This window comes from Rana temporaria, chromosome 9 (genome assembly GCF_905171775.1).
Source record: "Rana temporaria chromosome 9, aRanTem1.1, whole genome shotgun sequence".
In the NCBI taxonomy this organism is placed as follows: domain Eukaryota; kingdom Metazoa; phylum Chordata; class Amphibia; order Anura; family Ranidae; genus Rana; species Rana temporaria.
Window position 1 is genome coordinate 149,354,702 of NC_053497.1, and position 22,109 is coordinate 149,376,810.

Sequence of the window (22,109 nt, forward strand, 5' to 3'; positions counted from 1 at the left end):
GCCAATGTCAAAGAGAAATAAACATGATGGGTCTTTCATCTGCTGCATTGTTTTCCTGGCCGACCACTGCGTCTACGTTCCTCGACTTTGCCCGTTTCTTTGTACTTCTTCAAAAGAGCTTGAACAGCGTATCTTGAAACCCCAGTCTGCTTTGAAATCTTTTCCTGGGAGAGATCTTGCTCATGCAGTAAAACCATCTTGTGTTCTCGGTCTTGCCATGGTGTACGACATGAAACGGTCTTGCATAACCTCACCTTAGAAGCAGATTTTGAATGTTTCTTACCCAGGTTTAAGCCTCCTACACAGGTGTTTGTGTTAATGACAGTGTTTCAACATGTATATGAAATTGATGATCATTAGCACCAGCTTGGTATAATTAGTTAATCATACACCTGACTCTAAAGCCTCGTACACACAATCAGACTTCCATCAGACAAATCCGTGGATTTTGGTCCAAAGGGCATTGGCCGTGAACTTGTTCTGCATACAGACGGCACAAAATTTTCAGCCAACAAAACCTAAATATGTGGTTTTTATGCTCTTTAGCACCACCCTTTGGTCAACTTCTGCTAATGTTGTCTTAAAGCGGAGTTCCACCCAAAAGTGGAACTTCCGTTTAATCCACTCCTCACACCCTTACATGCCACATTTGGCATGCAATTTTTTTAGGGGGGATTCGGGGCTTCAGGAGGAGTGGGACTTCCTGTCCCACTTCCTCCTTCCGCCCAGGGACCGCTAAGGCGATACGTCATATCGCCTTTTGGCGGCCCCTCCCTGTAGACGATCGCCTGGGACACGTGACAGGTCCTGGGCGATCGCCTGTCCAATTAGGTAGCGCATGCACAGTGAATGCCCGGCCGAAAGCTGTCACGGCCGGGTGCCCAGTTAGGATGGAGGTGCCGGCCGGAGAGGGGGAGGAGCAGAGCGTCGCTGGACAGTGAAGGAGGTGAGTGTGTGTTTATTAAAAGCCAGCAGCTATGCTTTTTGTAGCTGCTGACTTTTAATAAAAAGGCTGGAACTCCGCTTTAATGTTTAACGTTGGTTCTGAGCATGCATGTTTGTACTTTGGATTTTAGTTGGATGGGTTTGTGTACACACGATCGGATAATCCGACATAACAGATTTATTAGACAGTTAGTGAGCATGAACAGCCAACATTTGTTGTCGTTAATTCAGCCAACAATTGTCTGATGGAGCATACACTCGGTCGGATTATCCGACGCAACACGTCCATCAGACAATTATTGTCATAAAATTGGATCTTTATTCTACAAAATCCCTGACTGTGCAAGTGTAAGCATTGGTGCTGGTTTGAAGACAAAGAGTAGTCGTATCAAATATTCATTAGATTTTTCTTCTGTTCACTCATTCTGCATCTTGTAAATTGATGAACATAAACAATTATAATATGTTTTTGAAAGCATTCTTTACACCTGCCTAAAACCTGTGCACAGTAATATAGGTGCTGGAACGTGAAATGTTTTATGTGCTTTTAGTCAGACGGCTGACGGGCATTAGTTGTCAGTGCAAGGTGGATGGGGCTCTCAAATCTGACATTTTAGCTTTAGATTTCATTTCAAAGTGGTTAAGTGTAAATAAGAGGCAAATATACATCTTTCATAGAGGCGGCTCGCACAATTTTAACCATTTAAATCTATACATTCTAACATAATTGTAACATAACCCCAGTTGTCACAGGTTCTCTTTAAAATATGCTTGTTTTCCTGGAATGGCTTAAAGCTTCCTTTCATGCCTGCAGCGGCCTCTCTAAAACTGCCTATTTTGCGCTTCCTGCTTTTTTTTTCCGCTTTGCACATTTAATATATAGTTAGTAGTTCTAGCTTTAGTGGACAAGTACTTGTAAATAAGTGTCCCTGTCACCCACATTCCCAACGGAATTGTGTGACTTTTCCAAAAGTTTAGGTTTTCGAGGGCGTTCCACTTTACTATTCTACATAAAGTGGAGTAACTGTGTCAAATGTTTATCGGTGACAAGACATGAAGTTTTGGTGAATCCCCCCCAGTGTGGACTCTGAGACTAGTTGCTTGGCTGTTTGGTCACCCACTTGCTTTAACACAGAGTCGCTTACTCAAAACAAGTATGCAGATTAGCCCAGGTTCACACTGGGGTGCGGAAATGGAGCTGTGCGTGTTCAGCTGAACTCAAACGAATTCACTCCTGCTTTGTCCGTCCTGATTTCGGCCACGATTACGGAGACATCTGTACAGATGTCTATGTAGATCGTGGGCCGAAATTGCAAAAAGTAGTACAGAAACGACTTTTTGAAATGGGTGGAGCGTCGCACCGATTTAGGATGGTGCCATTGCCGGCAAATGACGATTTAACATATTGCACCAGTGTGAACCAGGGCTCAGTCAGAGTGGTGTGAGAAATCCTTATCGGAGTAACTTTTCTGGTCAGTGACTCAGTTTTAGAGGAAGAGGGACAACATGACTGCACATGCCAGAAATGCGGCCTCCAATTTTCTTACAACAGGTTTCATCTTTAGAAAAGTTTGGGCTGATGTTCTAGCTTCAATCGAAACACCGATTGGCTGCTACAGGCAAGCAATTTTTATTTCCAGCATTTCCACATTGGGGCCCTTTTAGACTTGGACTGTTGGTTTAGTACAGGCCTGTCCGTGTTCCCCAAGCGTAGCTGGACTTGTTGGCGAATTTCATTGGTGTTGCAATCTATATATAGCTGCTGTTGATTTCCAGATTCCGCTACAGATTTGAATGCTGAATCCAGTTGCTAAGCACAACACAATCACCTTTCTATTGCTCTAGCCTCCTGCATATTCTTTCCTGTGCCTGACCCCTTGGCTTGGTCCGGCCCCTGCTTGACTGCTGTGCTGTATATCATTAGGCTAACAGCCCTGGGAGCTCTCTGTCCTCCTCCTGTGAAACGCTAACCCCCAGTATGTGTGAATCCATCAAAGAGTCAGCACGACATCACCAGGGGCCACCCCGAGCTGAGCAGGTGAGAGCTCCCTTCTTTTACTAAGTGAAGCCTCTTAAAAGTGCTAAAGATTGCAAGAGTATTTAAAGAGAGAGATCATGTTGTTTTCTTGTAGTACAGCCCAATGCCAAATAAACACCTCGCTCAATGCCTGTTCGTTATCAATGTTTTGCACTAGGGAGTGCTTGGCACTTGCCAGAAATGTGTATCGGGGAATGCACACCCTGGTTTGCTCTGGTTGAAGGTCCTTTTTTATCTGCTCAGCTTAAACCCACCATTAGTTTTCATAAGTGGCTTTTCTGCTCTGCGTGGCACGATGAGCATTCTACTTTTTTAGTAGTGTGCGTGTTTTACTTTTTATTTTTTTTAAATGGCCCGTTTGCCATCTTTCCCTGACAGTTGTTCACATTTTAAAGCAATATTTTGAAAAACACAGCAGTTGCCATTACCAATCCCCAGCTCAAGATGCTAAAGTCAAAGGGGTCAATTCACTAATGCCCTGTACACGCGATCAGTTTGTCTGATAAAAAAGGTCTGATGGATTTTTCCATCAGTTATCCGATGAAGCTGACTGATGATCAGTCGTTCCTACACACCATCAGTTAAAAAAACGATCGTGTCAGAACGCGGTGACGTAAAACACAACGACGTGCAGAAAAAAAATGAAGTTCAATGCTTCCAAGCATGCGTCGACTTGATTCTGAGCATGCGTGGACTTTTAACCGATAAACGTGCCTACAGACGATCGTTTTTTTTTTTTCGATCGGTTAGTTAACCATCAGATAATTTTAAAACAAGTTCCTATTTTTTTTTTTTAACCGATGGGGCCCACACGATCGGTTTGGTCTGATGAAAACAGTCCATCAGACCGTTTTCATCAGACAAACCGATCGTGTGTACACGGCATAAGAGTTCACGACTAATAAAATGCGATAACAATTGTGCAAGCGTTCAATAATCCTCCTCCTGAACTATACCAGTCCACATGCCCTCAACATGGGGGGGGGAATGTAATGTGGACAAGGGCCTCATCCCCACAACTGTGGCTGGTTGTTATTGAGGTCTGCGGACAGAGGGCTTATCTGGAAGCCCTCCGATCCCGGCCCATCTCATGTGAATGCACATTGTAACCCTACCTATTTACCCCCAAAATTTTTAAAAGTAATGAAAACGGACCGTTTTTGACAATTCCTTTTATTAAAAAATGTAAATCTATTGTCGCTCACGCCGCCCCTGAAAATAAACAAAAATGCTCTTGCCGTCAATGAAGGCTGGCCACCCACTGCAGGCTCCGCCATTTGACATTTATTATATATGTGAGGAGTGGGGACACCTGGCTACATCACCTGGTGGTCCCACCCCCTTGTGACATTACTGACCCAACATGCATCGGTCTGTGACGTCACAAATGGAGGGAACCACCAGGTGATGTAGCCAGGTGGCCCCACCCCATGCCTAATATAAGAAATGTCAAATGGTGGAGCCTGCAGTAGGCAGCCAGCCTTCATCAACGGTGGGAGCGTTTTTTGTTTTCTTTGTTTTTTGGGGCGTGATTGACGATAGATGTACATTGGGTGAAACCTGTTTTATTTCTTTTTAAATAAAGGAATTGTCAAAAACTGTCTTTTTAATAATTTTTGACGCTTTTTTTGGTGAATGGGTAGGGGTACGATGTATCCGATACTCATTCACATGGGGGGGCGGGATCTAGTGGCCCCCTTATGGGGGACTACCAGATTCCGATAAGCCCCCAGACCCCCACAACCACTGGCCATGGGACAAGGTGCTTTGGGGGGACCCCTCCGCCCTCGCTCCCCCCCCCCCTTTCCTGGGTTGCATTTTCGGATTGGGAACAGTTATGGATTTTTGGGCGGGGGGACCCATGCCGTTTTTTTATTTTTTCCTTTCTTTCTTTCTCAAGTTTTGGCGCGGTGTTGCTATTGCCATTTGCCCAACCCCCCCCTCCCCCTGCCAATTTTTGGACACATACCACATGTACTACCGCCAGCAAATCCCTGGTGGTAAATATTGCATATTTTTTTAACTCTGGTTCGATTTGTGAGTTGGACGCAAACATTCTTAATTTTTTTCCAGTAAATGCCGCAAAATCGGTATATATGTCTTTTGTTATGAATTGGAGTTTATTTACTGCATGCAATAATTTATGCAAATGAGTAATATGATACCCTTATCGCATGCGGTAAACATTAGTGAATTGACCCCAAAGTCAGACTTTCTTATCTGCATGTTTGTTCCAGGTAATAGGCAAAATATTGAAGCAAGAGGATAAACATGGTAGGAAACATAGCACTTGCAAAATATTGTGTGGCATTGTGGCAGCATCCAGTTTTCTCTAACTTGGCCTATTCAGCGTAGGTAATGATGCTGGTCAGTACACTGCATATTGTATGAAGAGGATACATGAAGTACAGTCCCACAATGGCATGCATGCTCCACTTTTGTTAGTCACTGTGGCACATGTGGTGTTATATGGGATGCCAGACCTCTAACTTAGAGTAGCGAAAAATGGTTTGTGGGGGGCCTGCCAAGAGATCATTAAGGGGTTAGCATAGGCTTCTTGCTTTGGACTATACAAGGCTCCTTGTGAATCGCTATTAAAAGTGCATGAGTCAGACCTCTAACTTGAGGCCCGAATCAGGATTAATATATGAAGTGCTCGTTCGTTGGTTTTGGGAGAAGGGGGTCTTCAGAAACACAGAGGACAAAGGTATGCACAAGCGCCTTTCCTGCAATTGGTTTGAAGAGCACATTTTGGAGTTTTTCATTCCTAGATTCAAGCATAGGTTCCTTAGAGGCAAAGGGGGAATTCACTTTACACAGGTTGTAATCATTTGTGTAATGGCATTGGAAAGAAGGATTTGTATTTGTCTATTTGGCCCTGAGATTTATGCAGCCTGCCAGACACCACAGCCACCCTGGTGATCTAACCACCCTCTGCTGCAGCATGTTCCTTGTCTGCACCGGTGCATGCAGCTCACATGCTTGGTTTCTAGTGCTTTCCTTCTTTCTTCCAGTCTCAAGTGCTGTTTTTTAGGACATTACAAGAATCTGATACCGAGTCAAATTCTAGTACTTGCATTTCTTGCAGGTAAAATGTACTTGTAGTAGGGCTGCACGATTCTGGTCAAAATGAGAATCACGATTCTTTTGCTTAGACAAAAGATCACGATTCTCAAAAATGTAATGCCAAAACCCCCCCCCCCCCAAAAAAAAATTAATAAATAAACCTGTGATTTATCTGAAAATATGAATATATAAAAAAAAGAGACCAGTGATATGTCTATAATGTTAAAGATCATATAACTCCTATGAAAAAAGCAGAATAAAACTTTGATTCTGATTTTTTCATAGGAGTTATATGGTCTTTAACATTATAGACATATCACTGGTCTCTTTTTTTATACATCAGAAGCAGTACTGCCAGCAACCATTGGGTGGCGCATGGATACACACAGTTGTACAGAACTGTGAGAAGGTTTAATACATCAGAAGCAGTACCGCCGGCAACTACTGGGTGGCGCATGGATACAAACTACTGTTGTGAGAGAAGCTCAGGCATCTATCCAGCGGCGCAGGCTGCTGACGTCGGTTTCGATGTCGGCGGCATTTGCGTTCCACACTGGTTACGTGGATGGCGGTGACATGTAGGAGAATCGTCGGTCATTCTGAGGGGAGATCGCGGAGGAGGAGAATCGAAATCGCGATTAATCGTGCAGGTCTAACTTGTAGTGTTACCTAAAGTAACTAATGTTAAAGTGGAGCCATAGCAAATGGCCACCAATCAAATTTAATCTTTCTCTCAATAAGGCAATGAAAAAAGTCATCTAGTTGCAATGGGACGTTGTCCTTAGGTGATGGACTTATGCCCTTGGGTGATGGATGTCTTATGTCTATTAAGAGCCGCTTACTTTTTTTATTTTATTTTTATCCTCAAGAATCTTCTATCCATATTCTTAGTTGCACTATAGCCACTGTAACTCCATCTCAGCAGCTTTCCTAATAGGGTAACTCTTTGGCTAAGCCTTGGGGGACCAGACCATGGGTGGTGGAAGAAGAGGATGGGGTGCCCGTAACATTGTTTTGGATACTGTATCCTACGTTGGTGCTGACCTCGTCATGTAGTGCATATCATTGCGGTAGCTGCAAGGTGCTATACAGGTCCAGGGTTGTGGTCCATCTGCAGTGGCACTCAGTCCCTGAAGATCCCTTTGAGGGTATGTCCATTTTGCATCTCCCTCCATTTGGCCCTAGTACTGTTTTGCCCTGACCGCTGTCTCCTGCCTTGATTTGAGTAGTATATTTACTGTGTTGCACATACCTCAAATGGACTGTTTTTAGACATTCTATGGTTAACACAGATCCTGTGAACAATTTACAAAATTGGGTATTTGACTGATAACCCTTTTCTTGGAGTACACCCCCCCCCCCATTTTTTTTTTTTTTTGTATGTTTTCCCTATTGCATGCTACAAAACTGAGGCTTGCCTAAAGTGATAGGGGGGCTATATAGGTGATGTCTCTGGAGCATTGTTGTCCAGTTGCTTGAAGGAGGCTGCATATAATCCATGACCAAGACTAAAGATCCTGTGTCATGTACAGTACTCCAAGGAAAGAATTTTACAGGCAAGTCCAAATCCTATTATTCTACCTGAAATTTGTGTGAGAGGCTTGTTGGGGCCTCCTAAAGCGAAGATCCACCCAAAAGTGGAACTTCCGCTTTAAAGACTCCTCACCCCCTTCTATGTCACATTTGGCATGTCATGGGTCCTAGAAGATTGCCCGGCCATTGAGGAGGCGCAGTGTGACTCACGCATGTGAAGCTGCAAGCTGTCACAACAGGGTACCCAAACTTGTGATGCCGGAGAGAACCAAGGGGGAGAACCGAGGGTTCAGGGGGGGCGCATTGCTGTATCGTGGGACAAGTGAGTGTGTGTGTTAAAAGTCAGCAGCTACGCTTTTTGTAGCTGCTGACTTTTTATTTCTGGTAACACAGAAACTTCTGGCACTCCGCTTTAAGGTCTAAAGCTGGCCATAGGTGGGTAGAATATTTCACAAAAATGTGTAGGAAACACATGTTCTAAGAAAGTTTTCGACTACAGTGACAAGAAAAAATAAAGGCGCAGGATGGAAAACCTTTTCTCCAACAAACGGATTTCTAACAGTATATGTGATTTATCCCAAAAATCTAATGATGAAAGCAAACCCAATATTTTGAACAACATTCACATTTTTGTACACATTTTCTTTAGACATTTCTTTTTTTCTTTTATTTTGCATAAGCCCTTTGGCGATTTTTTGTTCTCTTTTTAAAATATTCATCAGGTAAATTCTAGAATTTCTGCAAATGTCCCAGAAACCCAGTTGTGGCAGAAAGGAAAAGGGTTTGTATCCCACTCCATGGCGTTTAGAGAATCATACATTTAAATTGTATTTTTTATTAAAGATTCTTTTTTACTGCGCATAGTGAAAATATGGAAGTAAATTCTGCATTGCTTTCTGTTTTGTCACTGTTCTGTGCTTTTAACCATTTGTATTCATTATCCTTTTATGTAACCTTGTTTATTTTTTGTCCTTTCTTGTCACAGGGTGATCTCTTAAAGGAAAGTGAAAAGAATCGACTGTCTGGGCTGCCAACTAAAGACTGGGTCAGGATTCGGGTGAGGGATTGGCAGATCAGTGGGCTGTTCCGTATTTTCCTTGTTTATATTTACTGACTGTTTGTGCTGTTTGCAGGAGGAACCCGCTGCCCGGAAGGCGGTTACAGAAATAGAAGTCCTGCAAGGTACAAATGAATGGTGAGTTGATAGGGAGAGGGGATAACTATGCATGTGCAATGTCGGGGTACACACTATCAGATGTTATGTTATTTTGAACATTTACAATATCAATCTGACACATGAAATTCTAATTATTTGTGGACAGCTATAAGCTAGGTAGACTTTTTTGCCCACGGATTTAGGTAGCTACAGTAATGGCCAGATCTTGACAGATTTGGGTGAGGCAGGTGGGTTCTCATCACCAAGACTGTTAAGGGGACACTGGAAACAATTGTTTAAAATTAACCATTAGGCAGACATGGGTCAGTCCCTATTGGTGGGTGGAATAGGGAAAGACGGGGGAGGGGGAGGGCAGGTGATGAGAAGGTTCCCATGTTAAAAACAACCAGTAGAAATGGTACTATTTGTATTAAAATAAAAAAATATGCAAAATGTGACTATCAATTCAAGTTTATGTTCACCAATGTCAGAAGTCTGCCAAGCAAAATGGGTGAATTTTGAAGCTTTTCTGCATGAAGAGAACTAAGATTTAATTGGTATTGCTGAAACTTGGCTTCATTCTTCACATGACTGGGCTATTAATTTTCCTGGCTAAGCTCTCTTTTGGAGAGACAGTGTAAAACAGAGGGATGTATCGTCTGTCTCCATGTGAGAAGTGATTTGAAATGTATGCCCCTAGAACACCTGATGATGCTCCCTGCATTTTGGGCCTTTCTATGTGACCATGCTGTAGAAAAGTCTCACACGTGGTAGTGCCATACTCGGAAAGAAGTAGGATAATCTATTTTGGGGTGTAATCTGTGGTTTGCAGATTCTATGTGGTAGAAATATTGTATAAATGGACTACTTTGTGTAAAAAAAAAAAAAAAAAAAAAAAAAATGCATTTTCTTTTTTGTACATCACGGGACACAGAGCCTTGTTAATTACTTAATGGGTTATATGTCGCCATCAGGTGATTGGACAATGGCACACCTTAATTACAAGACCTGTCCCCCTCTATATAACCCCTCCCATATGGAGAGTACCTCAGTTTTTTTCGCCAGTGTCTGAGGTGATGTTTATGGTTAAGAATGTGCTAAGAAGCTCTGCTGAGGATCCCTGTGGGGGTTAAGGAGCTACACAACCAGATCCATCCAAGAGGACCAGAAAGAACGCCAAAATGCATGGTACCCGGGCCTTGTGGAACAGCGAGGATTTGCCTGTAATGTCTCTCTTGTAGGGCTGGACTCTGGGATCCAGCACATTGGGCACGTATTAAAAAATGCCCAAAGGTTTCTGGCAGAGTGCTCTACATGTTCAGGGAACAGTCCTCTAAGTAGGAACCCAGAACCCTGAAGGTTGGCACAACACAACCCGCCGTTATGGGTGAAGGTTGGATCTGTCTGATCTTCAGCAGTATCCTGCGGCGGGGATAAGGTAAGCAAAGACAACCCTGAGAAAATTCTTAGGGTCCTCTTCTGTGAGTAGTTGCATGTCTTACCTGTTTTTTGCCAATAGAGGGAGTAAGGAGACATGCCTGGGGTTTTACTTGCATGCTCTCCAGGACGAAAGCTTAGTGCAGCTGGTCCGTTGATCTCCTCACCGCCTCTGCTTCAGGCTCTGCCACAAATGTTGAAAGGTGGGTTCCGCAAAGTCTGGGGTCCCACAACTGCCCTCCAAATAGGGTTCCTTCCTTCACCCCTGTTGGCCGCCATCTCCTACGTGCGCGCAGGAGGTGCGCTTTTCACTCGGCTGGAACGGCGGGGTGGTAAAGGGGGTGTGGTTGCTGCCGCCATGCAGGGCGGGTCATCTATTATAAACCCAGATGCCAAGAGCTCTGTAAAGAGTTGGGACACAGTAGCTTGGGGCACATAAGCATCTTGTGGATTGGATTCAGGCATACTATTAAGACACCTACTTGGCATCGGGCTGTGCAGATTAGCAGGCATTTTTTTGTTGCTGGACTAGGCTCAGCAGTTGATGCACCTGTGTTAGTACCTCTGCTTTTGGGCTTAGGACTATGTCTTTCCATAGAAGGGGTTCAGGGGTAGGGAAAAGGGACACTAAAGTGTCGCCGTCTGCATCTGGGGGTCCTAGACAGGCCTGCATGATGCCATCCTCCCCTGAGAGACTTGAGGCAGCTGCACAGGATAAGCCATTGCCCCTGTCAGGCATTGCAGCCTCTCCCAACATTGTATCTCCTGCATATGTCACTGAAGACACCATAGCAGCACCATTGGTTGGTTTAGAAGGGAGGATAGCTGCTTTAATTACAGCATGTAGAGAAAAGGGAAACTGCCGCTCCAGGTGAGTGCACTCAGCAATCGGTGTCCTCTCAGAAGCGTGGGTGCAGGCAATGCAAGGAGCGAAGACTGGAGAAAAAGACTGGACAGCCGCACTTCCACGAAATTCTTAACATGTTGCTTTTAATGGTAAAAAATGGAAACGGCACTACAGATCACAGCAGACAGTGGGGTGGATAGCTGACGCGTTTCGCACTGGGGTATCAGCGCTTAGTCATAGCTTAATTACAGCATCCTTGCAGAAGAGCAAAAAGCGGGGTAGGTCCCCTTCCTCTGCTCTGGGTTCACTGTCAGACGATCAACAATCTGGTAAGGATGATGATGATGATGAATCTGGGGACAAGGATCAGGGGCAGTTGGATGAATCTGGGGATGAGGAGCTCTTTTCTACCTCTCGGGCTCTCAAGATGCAGGTACAATACTATACAGAAGTTGTGCATGCTGCGTACAAGTTGCCCTCCACTGAGTCAGCCGGGTCCCCTGTCCCCTATTTGGGGTCTTTATACCTTCCCAATCTATCCATTACTGGAAAAGCTTATGTATGCTGTCTGGGATTACCCAGATAAGTTTTCTCCTCCCAAGAAGTTTTCCTTTCTTTATCCAATGGAGAAGTTCACCAAGAAATGCAGTTTGCCGGCAATAGACGCAGTTATCTCTTCCGTGAATAAAAGTCTGACCTGTCCTGTGGACAATGCTCAGGTATTTAAAGATCCAACTGAGAAAAGGCTGGAATCTTTACTGTGGCTGGCGCTGTAACCCAACCTGCAGTAGCAGCGATTTGTCATGTGTCAGTTCCTAAATGATCAGATAAAGCAGGTGATTAAGATCCTCCCTGCTGAGCAGGCCAGGGATTGGGCAGACCTACCTAAGGCCTTATGTTTTGCGGTGGCTGCTATTAAAGATTCTATTCAGCTAGCATCCTGCCTTACACTCCTGCTGGTACACATGCGCAGGATTCTTTGGCTAAAGCATTGGTTGGCTGAAGGTTTGTGCAAAAAGCTTTTGACCGGATTCCCTTTTAATGGGGAGCGCTTATTTGGGGATGACCTGGATAACTATATCCAAAAGATTTCTAGTGGTAGGACTACTTTGTTGCCATTTAAGCTAAAAGAGTAAACGTCCCTCTTTTAAATGTTTGCTTTCCCCAGTCCCGGGTGCTAGAGCCTCCAGGCAGTGGCGACGGCCTCCCCAGCCAAGTGCAAGAGGGAAAGCGCAGGGACAAAAAAAATCTTGGGGTCAAAGTTTGGCAAAGCAGAACCCCAAAGCCTCCATATGAAGAGGCGCCCCCGCTCAGCCGAGTGGGGGGGGGGGAGGGGGGGGACACCGACACCTGCGATTTTTTTAAGGGCTAGGCAGGAGGACATTCAGGACAAGTGGATAATCTCCACAGTATCTCTGGTTTACAGACTGGAATTTTGGGGGTTCCGGACATCCTGTTTTCTAAGGTCAAGCATACCCAAAATCCAGTAAAAAGAAGGCCCTTGTTCCTAGCGTTGGATCACTTGTTATGCCAAGGGGTAATCGTAGAGGTTGCCTCAGAGGAGCAGGGTTCAGGGTTTTATTCAAACGAAACGGAGATGTCGGACCCATTCTAGATCAAAAAGATCTGAATCGATTCCTGATCATTCGCTCTTTCCGCCTGGAGTCAATCTGCTCAGTGGTCTCCACCCTACGAGGGGGAGTTCCTGGTGTCAATAGACATCAAAGATGCATATCTACATGTGCCAATTTTTCCCGCTCACCAAAGGTTCCTAAGGTTTGCGGTAGAACGGCTCTACTTTGTTTGTGGCTCTACCCTTTGGTCTAGCTACAACTCCTCGGGGATTTACCAAGGTTCTAGCCCCGCTCCTGGCAAATCTAAGGGCTCAGACCATAGCGGTAATGGCATATTTAGACAATTTGCTACTGGTAGAGCAGTCGGTAGCACGTTAAACCACAGTGTGCTCAACACAGTGAAATACCTAGAGCACCTAGGCTGGGACCTCAACCTAGAAAAGTCATCTTTGCAGCCCCTAAAGAGGCTGGAGTATATGGCTATGGTCATGGACACGGCCCGAAGCAGGGTATTTTTACCCAAGTCAAAGCCTTAAAAGAGTTGGTCCAGGTGGTCAAAGCAGGAAGAGACCTTCCGTTTGCATTTCCATGAGGTTGTTTGGGAATATGGTAGCCTCATTCAAGGCTGTTCCTTACGCTCAGTTTAATTCAACACTGTTGCAAAGCAGCATACTGTCTGCTTGGAACAGGAGAGTCCAAGCCTTGGACGTGCCCATGTGGCTGGCATCAGAAGTGCGCCAAAGCCTCAGTTGGTTGCTAACCAAAAATTGGCAGAAGGGAAAATCCTTTATCCCAGTCACCTGGAAGGAAGGTGGTAACTACGAATGCCAGCCTTATAGGCTGGGGAGCAGTTCTAAAAGAATCTATGGTCCAAAGCGGAAAAGATCCTGCCCATCAATATCTGGAGATACAGGCAGTACATTTTGGCCCTCAGGGCCTGGACCTACAGGTTACAGGGCTGTCCTGTCTGGATACAATCCAACAATGCTACAGTGGTGGCCTATATCAATCACCAAGGTTGCACCAGGAGTCTGGATGCCCAGAGGGAGGTGAACCACATTTTTGGTGTGGGCAGAAAGGCATGTTCCTTGCCTATCTGCTTTATTCCAGTGGAGATTTGGCAGGCGGATTATCTGAGTCACCAGCAACTATTTCCAGGAGAGTGGTCTCTGCATCCCTACATGTTTCTGACCATATGCCAGGGATGGGGTACCCCGGATGTGTATCTACTAGCCTCCAGGTTCAACACGAAGTTGGACAACTTTGTTTCAAATATAAGTGATCCACTAGCATCCGGAACGGATGCGTTTGTAATTCCTTGGGATCAGTTTTCTCTGATCTATGCGTTTCCTCCGGTGGCGGTCTGATTTTTGATCTGTGTCTCCCTTCCCTCAAGTTAAGCATTGCTCTGGAACATCCCATTAAGTAATTAAGGCTCTGTATACTGTGATGTACGAAAAGGAAAATAGGATTTTTTAAACGGCTTACCTGTAAAATCCTTTTCTTGGAGTACATCACAGAACACGGAGCTCCCACCCCTCTTATGGGATTCTTATTGCTTTTCTACAAAAACTGATGTACTCTCCATATGGGAGGGGTTATATAGAGGGGGACTTGTCTTGTAATTAAGGTGTGCCAGTGTCCAATAACCTGATGGTGACATATAACCCATTAAGTAATTAACAAGGCTCTGTGTCCAGTGATGTACTCCAAGAAAAGGATTTTACAGGCAAGCTGTTTAAAAAATCCTATTTTCATTTTCTTTCCACGTTTTCCAAAAAATGACATGTTCAAAAGACTCATTATGCCTCATAATTATACGTTGGGATGTTTTTTGGCCACGCTGTGTAAAAGTCTCACACATGTGGTATCGCCATACTCAGGAGGAGTAGTAGATGTGTTTTGGGGTGTAATTTATGGTATGCATATGCTGTGTGGTGAGAAATAACTTGTTTATATGACAATTTTGTGAAACAAATAAAGAAAATAAAAATATTCATTTTGCAAAGAATTGTGGGGAAAAAATGACAACTTTAAACTCACAATGCCTCATTCTAAATACCTTTGGGATGTCCTTTTTTTTTTAAAGGGGACATTTGGGGGGTATTTGTACTTTCGTGGCCTGTTAGGCCCTGTACACACGATCAGTCCAAACTGATGAAAACGGACTGATGGTCTGATGTGGCCTACACACCATCGGTTCAAAAACCGATCGAGTCCAACGCGGTGACATAAAACACAACGACGTGCTGAGAAAAACAAAGTTCAATGCTTCCAAGCATGCGTCGACTTGATTCTGAGCATGCACGGGTTTTGAACCGATGCTTTTGCGTACTAGCCATCGGTTTTGACCGATCGGTCATTAGTCCATCAGTCCGATTTTTAAAGCAAGTTCTAAAACTCTGGTCTGAAGGACAAAAGTCAGATGGGGCATACACACGGTAGGTTTGGACTGATGAAACTGAACTTCATTTAGTTTTTTAACAGTTTGGACTGATCGTGTGTACAAGGCCTCAGTGTCTCAAGAAATGAGATAAGCTGTCAGTACATCAGGCACTTGTAGACTCTATAACTTTCATAAAGACCAAAAAATGTGCACTTATTTGGGTTATTTTAGTTTAAGATATGTAGTAGTGTAAATTTTGGCCAAAATGTATGAAGAACAATTATTAGTTTGCAAGATTTTACAATGGAAACACAAAAAATGCATTTTTTTTTTTCTTTTTACAGAATTTTTTTTTTTTTTTTTTTTTTTCATTTATAGCCCAAAAAATAAACCCAGCAATGATTCAATACCACAAAAAAGAAAGCTCTATTTGTGTGAAAATAAAAGGACAAAAATTTCATATGGGTACAGTGTTGCATGACTGAGTAAATGTCAAAATGTGAGAGCACTGAAAGCTGAATATTGGTCTGGTTAGGAAAGGGGTTTAAATGCCCAGTGGGTAAGTGGTTAAGGGAAAAAATGTATAAACCTACTACAAGACAATTTTATGGTCCAGTACATAGAGGCCCGACTAGGAATGATACTCGGCTGGATCTGGTAATCTCAAGCCATTCAGATCTTATTACTAGGGTTGTACCGATACTACCAAGCATTTTCCTGAGTACTTGTACTCGGGCAAATGCTCCAATGCTTGAAACGGGACTGGATTATTTCCTAAATGTACATAATATAATTGGATACTAACATTTTATAGGTAAAGTTGATCCAGGGAATATCCAATTTCCTCTTGGGGGATCAGGAAGGAATTCTTTCCCCTTGCTGTAAGCAAATTGGATCATGCTTTGCTGTTTTTGTTTGAGCCTTCCTCTGGATCGACTGTGGGTATAGGATTGTGTATATAGGATTGTAAATTTCTCTTTGACCTTTTATTGGTTGAACTAGATGGACTTGTCTTTTTTTTTTTTTTTTTTCGACCAGACTAACTATCGAACTATATAAAAACATATTCTGGCAGTGTAACTGACTGTGTTCAGTGAATAAAGTAAAACATTTTTGTTCCTCTGCTTGCTTGCGTTTTTGTCTGCCTCATGGGTAATGGCAGCTTTTGCATCATTGGCTAAGAGCTCTGATCGGGAGCCGATCGGCAGACCTTTTTCAGTCATGCCCCTTCAGCATAAGCCGGCCTGGCTGCAGTACACACAGCCAGAATGTCGGCCAGTTTCTATTAAACCGGCCGATGCCCCCCGATAGTCAGCCTGTGTGTACTAGGCTTAAAGGGGTTGTAAAGTCTCAAGGTTTTTCACCTTAATGCATTCCATGTATTAAGATGAAAAAACACCTGTCCTCAGAGCCCCCCACCCTTTTTTCTTACCTGAACCCGTCCGTTCCAGCAAAGAGCCTAGCAGCTCCAGCCGATGTCTCGGTCCTCATTGGATAGATTTATAGCAGCAGGAGCCATTAACATGCCAGTAACATGAGAGGAGTGCAGAGTCCTGCTATATCGGGTGTCCCCAGGGAAAGCGACTCTCCGTGGAGGCACCCGATGAGGAGGAGTGCCGCTTGGGGAATCCAGAAGAGGAGGATCGGCCGCTCTGTGCAAAATCACTGCACTGAGCAGGCAAGTATAACATGTTTGTTATTTAAAAAATAAAATAAACCTTTAGAATCACTTTTAAGTGTGTGTTATGTTTTGGCATTACTAATACAGATATAATCCTTCTGGTGTGCCTGGAGTTCAAATATATAGACAACCCCCAAACCCAATAATGAGCTCTGCCGGGCCACAGAAACGAAGCCTGTATAACAGCCAGTTATACACATAAAACAAGCTTCCCTGCTTTGTTTAATTCTGCTTTGTAGAATAATGTGAATTGCTCTTTCCATGAGATCCCTTTTTCTACATGGATTGAACCACTATAATGCTTATTGAAACCACATGCCCTAGTATTCAAAATCCTGAACAGCACCATGCAAAGTTATTGCATAATATACAAGGATGTCTTTTGTTTGGGATTCGCACCGAGGCTTTCTTATGTTTGTTGCAGCTGTGCACCTGATCATACACCGCACTAACCGCCTGTCTGTTTTAGGTCTACAGCACAGGAGCAGGATCTGCAAAAGAAGCTCCAGGAGGCAGAGAGCCGGTAAGCGTCTCATAAGTACTAGCAATGTATACATAAAGTGGAGAAAGTTGTTTTGGGCATAAAACCCAGGCATCACGGAGGCATCTGATGGGTTGCTAGGGCTACACAGACGTGTTTGAATTGGTCCTGTTTGTTTAATAAACTGATCCCTGAATCTGCTTTTTTTTTTTTTTTTTTTTTTTTTCCCGTTTTAACAGGAATGTTCAGGTGCAGGAAAAAATTACAGAGCTGCAGCTGGAGGTGTCAGGCCTGAAGGACCAGCTGAAAGAGAAAGGAGTCGAAGCTCAAAGACAGCTCCAGGTTAACATCTATCATACTACAATGTTATATGATCAAGACAAACTGACTTATAAGACCTTGTGCACACAGACCTCCTGTGTTCATGCCAAATAAATTGATATGGGGGATAATAAACAAACTTTATACATCCCAGATCCATTTTTCCTGCATGCAGATGTCCACAGGATGAACAAAATTCCTTTGTGCAAACGCAGCTAGACTGAATGTACCTAAACACAGCTGAACGTCTGGGTGTGACTTCCGCTATACCAAAGCAATACATGCTTCCAAACTATCTAAAAAAGGGTGTGACACCACGTGATGCCATGCTAGATCAGTGGAGTTAAGAGATAGAGATTTCACTACCAGAGTATCCAAGATATTTAAGAAGGGGTAGATTTTTAGCTACGGACAACCCGCTATTTTAAACACCACATCCCTAAATTTGAGTGGGTACAAGAGAATTTGTGCGATTTTCAAGGTGCAAGTATAATACAGTGATCTCAAAAATTATGCATAAAATTATTTTATTAAACCGAGACAGTAAAATTTTTATAGCGTGGGTTGTCAGCACCCAAGGTAAGACAAGTCATTTGCGCCCCTAACCCACGGACATTTAGCGCTCCCTGAGTCCCTTCCACTTGTACAGTAATATAAAGTGAGGTGTAGCGCTAAAATAATACAACAAAAAGTTCTAATAAATCCCTCCAATATATTGCAATTGAAGCATGGATACAATCCAGGGAAATTCATGGGTAATGCACATCTAAGATATCCCAAATCATGGAACATGGAAACTCTCAATTCACCAGATCTCTCTCCACAGACCAATCGAATTTGGGTATGATTGGATATCAGCAAGGGGTTAACCAGAGCAGCTCCAATAGCAGACCAATGATATCGCGTGTAAAAAATGAGAGAGAGACTCATTGCGCAAACATCCCATCAAACTAAAAAAGTATTGTCAATATAAGTATGAATGCACTCACATGTTAAAATAAAATGGCAAGCATGTAACAAGATTGCGACCAGCGCTTCCTACCCATCAGATGGCGCACGTCGGCCATCCTTCTAGAGGAATCCTCCAATCATACCCTAATTCGATAGGTCCGTGGTGAGAGGACTGGTGGAAGATCTTTCTGGGAGAGGGATCATCTGGTGAATTGAGAGTTTCCATGTTCCTTGATTTGGAATATTCTTATATGTGCATTACCCATGATGGTAAGGGTCAGTGTGTTTGGGTGCAGGTGGTGGCTCTCCTATTCCCTTTACACTCGATCTTCTATTTTTTCCCATAATTTTCTGGATTCTATCCATGCTTCAATTGCAATATATTGAAGTGATTCATTAGAACTTTTTTGTATTATTTTAGCGCTACACCTCATTTTCTATTAATATCCATTGTATCCAACAATATTGTGTTAGCTGCTCCATTTTTTTTATTTTGTTTTGTATTTGATTTAGCGCAACAAAGCAGTTTATTTCACTTGTACAGTAAGAAAGCCCCTTATGGTACATTTTAGGATGTACTACTCTTTGTTCTCTTTTCTTTCCCTTTTATCTCTCTCTATCCTAATGTCTTGTTTTTTTTCCCCCATCCCTCTCTAGTCTTCTTTCTTGTTCTTACTCTCCAGTTTTTCTTTGTTCCTCCCTCTTTTCCTCTCCCTTCCATGTACACCAACACACGCTCCTTTTCTTCACCGACATTTACTCTTTCACTCTCCACCAATACATGCTCCTCCATTCACCACCACTACACCACTATTGACTCCTTTACTATCCACCACTACACCAACACACGCTCCTTCCTTCACTCTCCACCAACACACACTGCTTCCTTCCTGCCACTGCACCGACATTCAAGGCTTTATTCTCTACCACTACACCAATATACGCTTCTTCCTTCACCTCCACTGCACCGATGTGCACTGTAGTTTTGTATTCAGAAGTCGCCTAATCTGCCTAGTTTCCATTAATTGTGTGTTTCATGGGTGCACAGAGTTTCCTGAGAGGTGGGTGGCTCCCAATCATTGTGGTACTGGAGAAGAGGCTCCCTTCTCCGTCCTGCTGGTTCCATGGGCTGTGTTACAAATACAGTGAGGTAGATGCCGCAGGCCCTGTTTTTTGTCAAGCCATAAAGCACAAAGGATCAGTGCCTCGCTGTCCTATCTCTGGGTGTAGAGTATCCTGGCTGGGCTGAACATGCACTGCATTTAATCCATTAACTTCTATTAAAGGTCATCTACCATTGGAACTTGTGTTGGATGGCCTTCTCATAGAAATGAATAGGGATTCAAATGCATTATGTCCAATCGGGACACTTTTCACAAGGAGGCTGTACAGCTCCTAGTGGGCCACATGGTGACGGTCTATGGGGACAAGTACGAGTATGCTCTAGGGGTGATGCTGAGGATGGAGGTGTTGGCTTTTAAATCAGTTATACAATAATGATTCAAAATGTGTGCTTACTACAAATATGCTTGCCCAGTGAAGTCCATGTTTTAATCTGTTAAATTCATTGTAAATATCAATCGACTTATGTTGGTAATGTTGTTACATTGTTGCCTTGTAGCTATTGGCTGAGGAGAAGGCTTCTGTCAAGGCTCAGGTGACATCTTTACTAGGAGAGTTGCATGAGAGTCAGACGAGCCTGGAGTCCTCGCAGCAGGAGCTGAAGAAGGTGGAAGGGAGGTAAGGGGTGCCAAATACGTGGCAAGTATGACCAGTCACAAGGCATATTGATGGTATTCTGCACTGTACTGTGGTTTCTAGTACACCTAAAACATGGCATGGTTTTATACCAGAAATTGGACTGGGCTTTAAAAAGTTGTAGGGAACAGTGACTTACCTGATCACACAGAGACCTTCCAGTTGTTAGGAAGTCTACTATCCAGCCAGGAGATGGCACTCCAGTCTTCTTTTCACAGAAAAAGCCTGTTTACTCAACCAGCCATCACAGCAGAGATTCCCTTTTTAAACAGCTTAATGCCAGCGTTCTGACAAAATGGGCAACTCAGCAGAATATCGAACCACGTCACTTCCGAATTAGTTAAAACATGATTTGCAGATTTCTATGAAGTCATTTCACATGATGAGGAATGCGTGTTTTGACACAAGAGCGACTGAATGCAGTCCTGTGCACGCTATTCTCAGTGGAGATTGTTACTCTGCTCCAACACTAACCAACAAAATGGCTGCCTCCGAGGCAACTTCATCCCCGTTTCCTTTACCTGACTGCATTCGGTTGCCGCTGTTGTGTCCAAACACAAATTTGTCAAAATCTGCAATTGCTGTGGGTTTTAATAAACCAAAAGTGACGTGGTTCGATATTCTGCCGAGTTGCGTATTTTGTTAGGACACCAGGATTAATCAAACACGTCTGATGTGATGTCTTTTTAGTTAACCCATAATGATTTAGGAATTCTTTGTCAAGTATTACATTTTTTATTTTGTAAAATTAAAGAATATATCTATATCTATATATATATATATATATATATATATATATATATATCTCTATATATATATATATATATATATATATATATATATATATATATCTCTATATATATATATATATATCTATATATATATATATCTATATATATATATATATATATCTATATATATATATATATATAAACAATAAAAAGTGTGTAAAACATATAAAGCAAAAAATACCAAAATAAAATTGACAAACTATTCTAGTATCCCTTCTGAAGTAAACTGAGGAACAGGTTGTGTGATAGGTTAATGTAATAATTGGTAATCATGCATGTATGATAAAATCTGAAGGATCAGAGCTTAAACTGACCTGTTCTTGTGCCAAGCCTCCTATATATGATGTTTGAGATCCAGTAGTTATGGATGATTTATTAGACTATGGTCCTGAACATGAGTATGACTCAAACGGATATCAAGTGAGTGAGATGTCTCCTTTTCTTTGAAAGTGGAGATTTGTAACATCTCTTTGTATATTATACGACCATAGCCTTACAGAGCTTTGGTACAAGGCCAGTCCTCACCAGCGGGTTTCAGTTGCCCTTTGTAGGCCCCCTAAAGAGCCCCAGACTGTTTTTGGAGTACCTGGTTAGGTGAGAGTTTTGGTAAAAAGGAATAAAATATATTTATAGCAATAAGCTAGTCCGTTATCTTTGTTATTCATCCGTTGTAGATAGGAAATCTCCTCTTTGATAATGGTTACTTGATTTGAAGATTCCTCTGTTCTGATGACAAATAAGTTTCCTTCTCTTTAAAGGCTAACTCCGCCTTTTGTAACATGTTCTACCTGTATTTAGAGTGTAACAAAGCAGGGTGGGAGGGAGATTGATTTTTTTTTTTTATCAAAACTGTAACTTTCTGCAGTTGTATAAGAGGGATGGGGAGGAGACAGGTGGGAGGTTGTTATGTAAATGGTGAAGGTCTGCTTTAACTCGAAGGACAAATGGACAATAAGACCCATTTCACACTGAAGGCGCTTTTCAGGCGTTTTAGCACTAAAAATAGCACATGTAAAGCGCCTCCCCAGTGTGAAAGCCTGAGTGCTTTCACACTGGGGCGGTGCGCTTGCAGGACCGGAAAAAGAAAAGTCCTGCAAGCAGCGTCTTTGGGGCGGTGCAGAAGTGGTGTATATAACCTCCTGCA

General features: G+C 43.0%; 1 protein-coding gene across 5 annotated transcripts in view; it reads left to right on the plus strand.

The window, feature by feature from the left end:
* The window catches only part of IKBKG (inhibitor of nuclear factor kappa B kinase regulatory subunit gamma), a 68,160-nt gene that overhangs the window by 36,081 nt on the left and 9,970 nt on the right, over nucleotides 1-22,109 (plus strand). For 2 of the 5 annotated variants that reach the window (XM_040324832.1, XM_040324833.1), the window contains exons 5-10: nucleotides 2,870-2,983; nucleotides 8,568-8,639; nucleotides 8,716-8,777; nucleotides 17,133-17,186; nucleotides 17,384-17,486; nucleotides 20,038-20,156. In XM_040324832.1, coding sequence (XP_040180766.1) covers nucleotides 2,870-2,983; nucleotides 8,568-8,639; nucleotides 8,716-8,777; nucleotides 17,133-17,186; nucleotides 17,384-17,486; nucleotides 20,038-20,156 — 524 coding nt within the window. The remainder of the gene's footprint in view (nucleotides 1-2,869; nucleotides 2,984-8,567; nucleotides 8,640-8,715; nucleotides 8,778-17,132; nucleotides 17,187-17,383; nucleotides 17,487-20,037; nucleotides 20,157-22,109) is intronic. The other 3 variants (XM_040324834.1, XM_040324836.1, XM_040324835.1) reach the window with 3 other exon arrangements.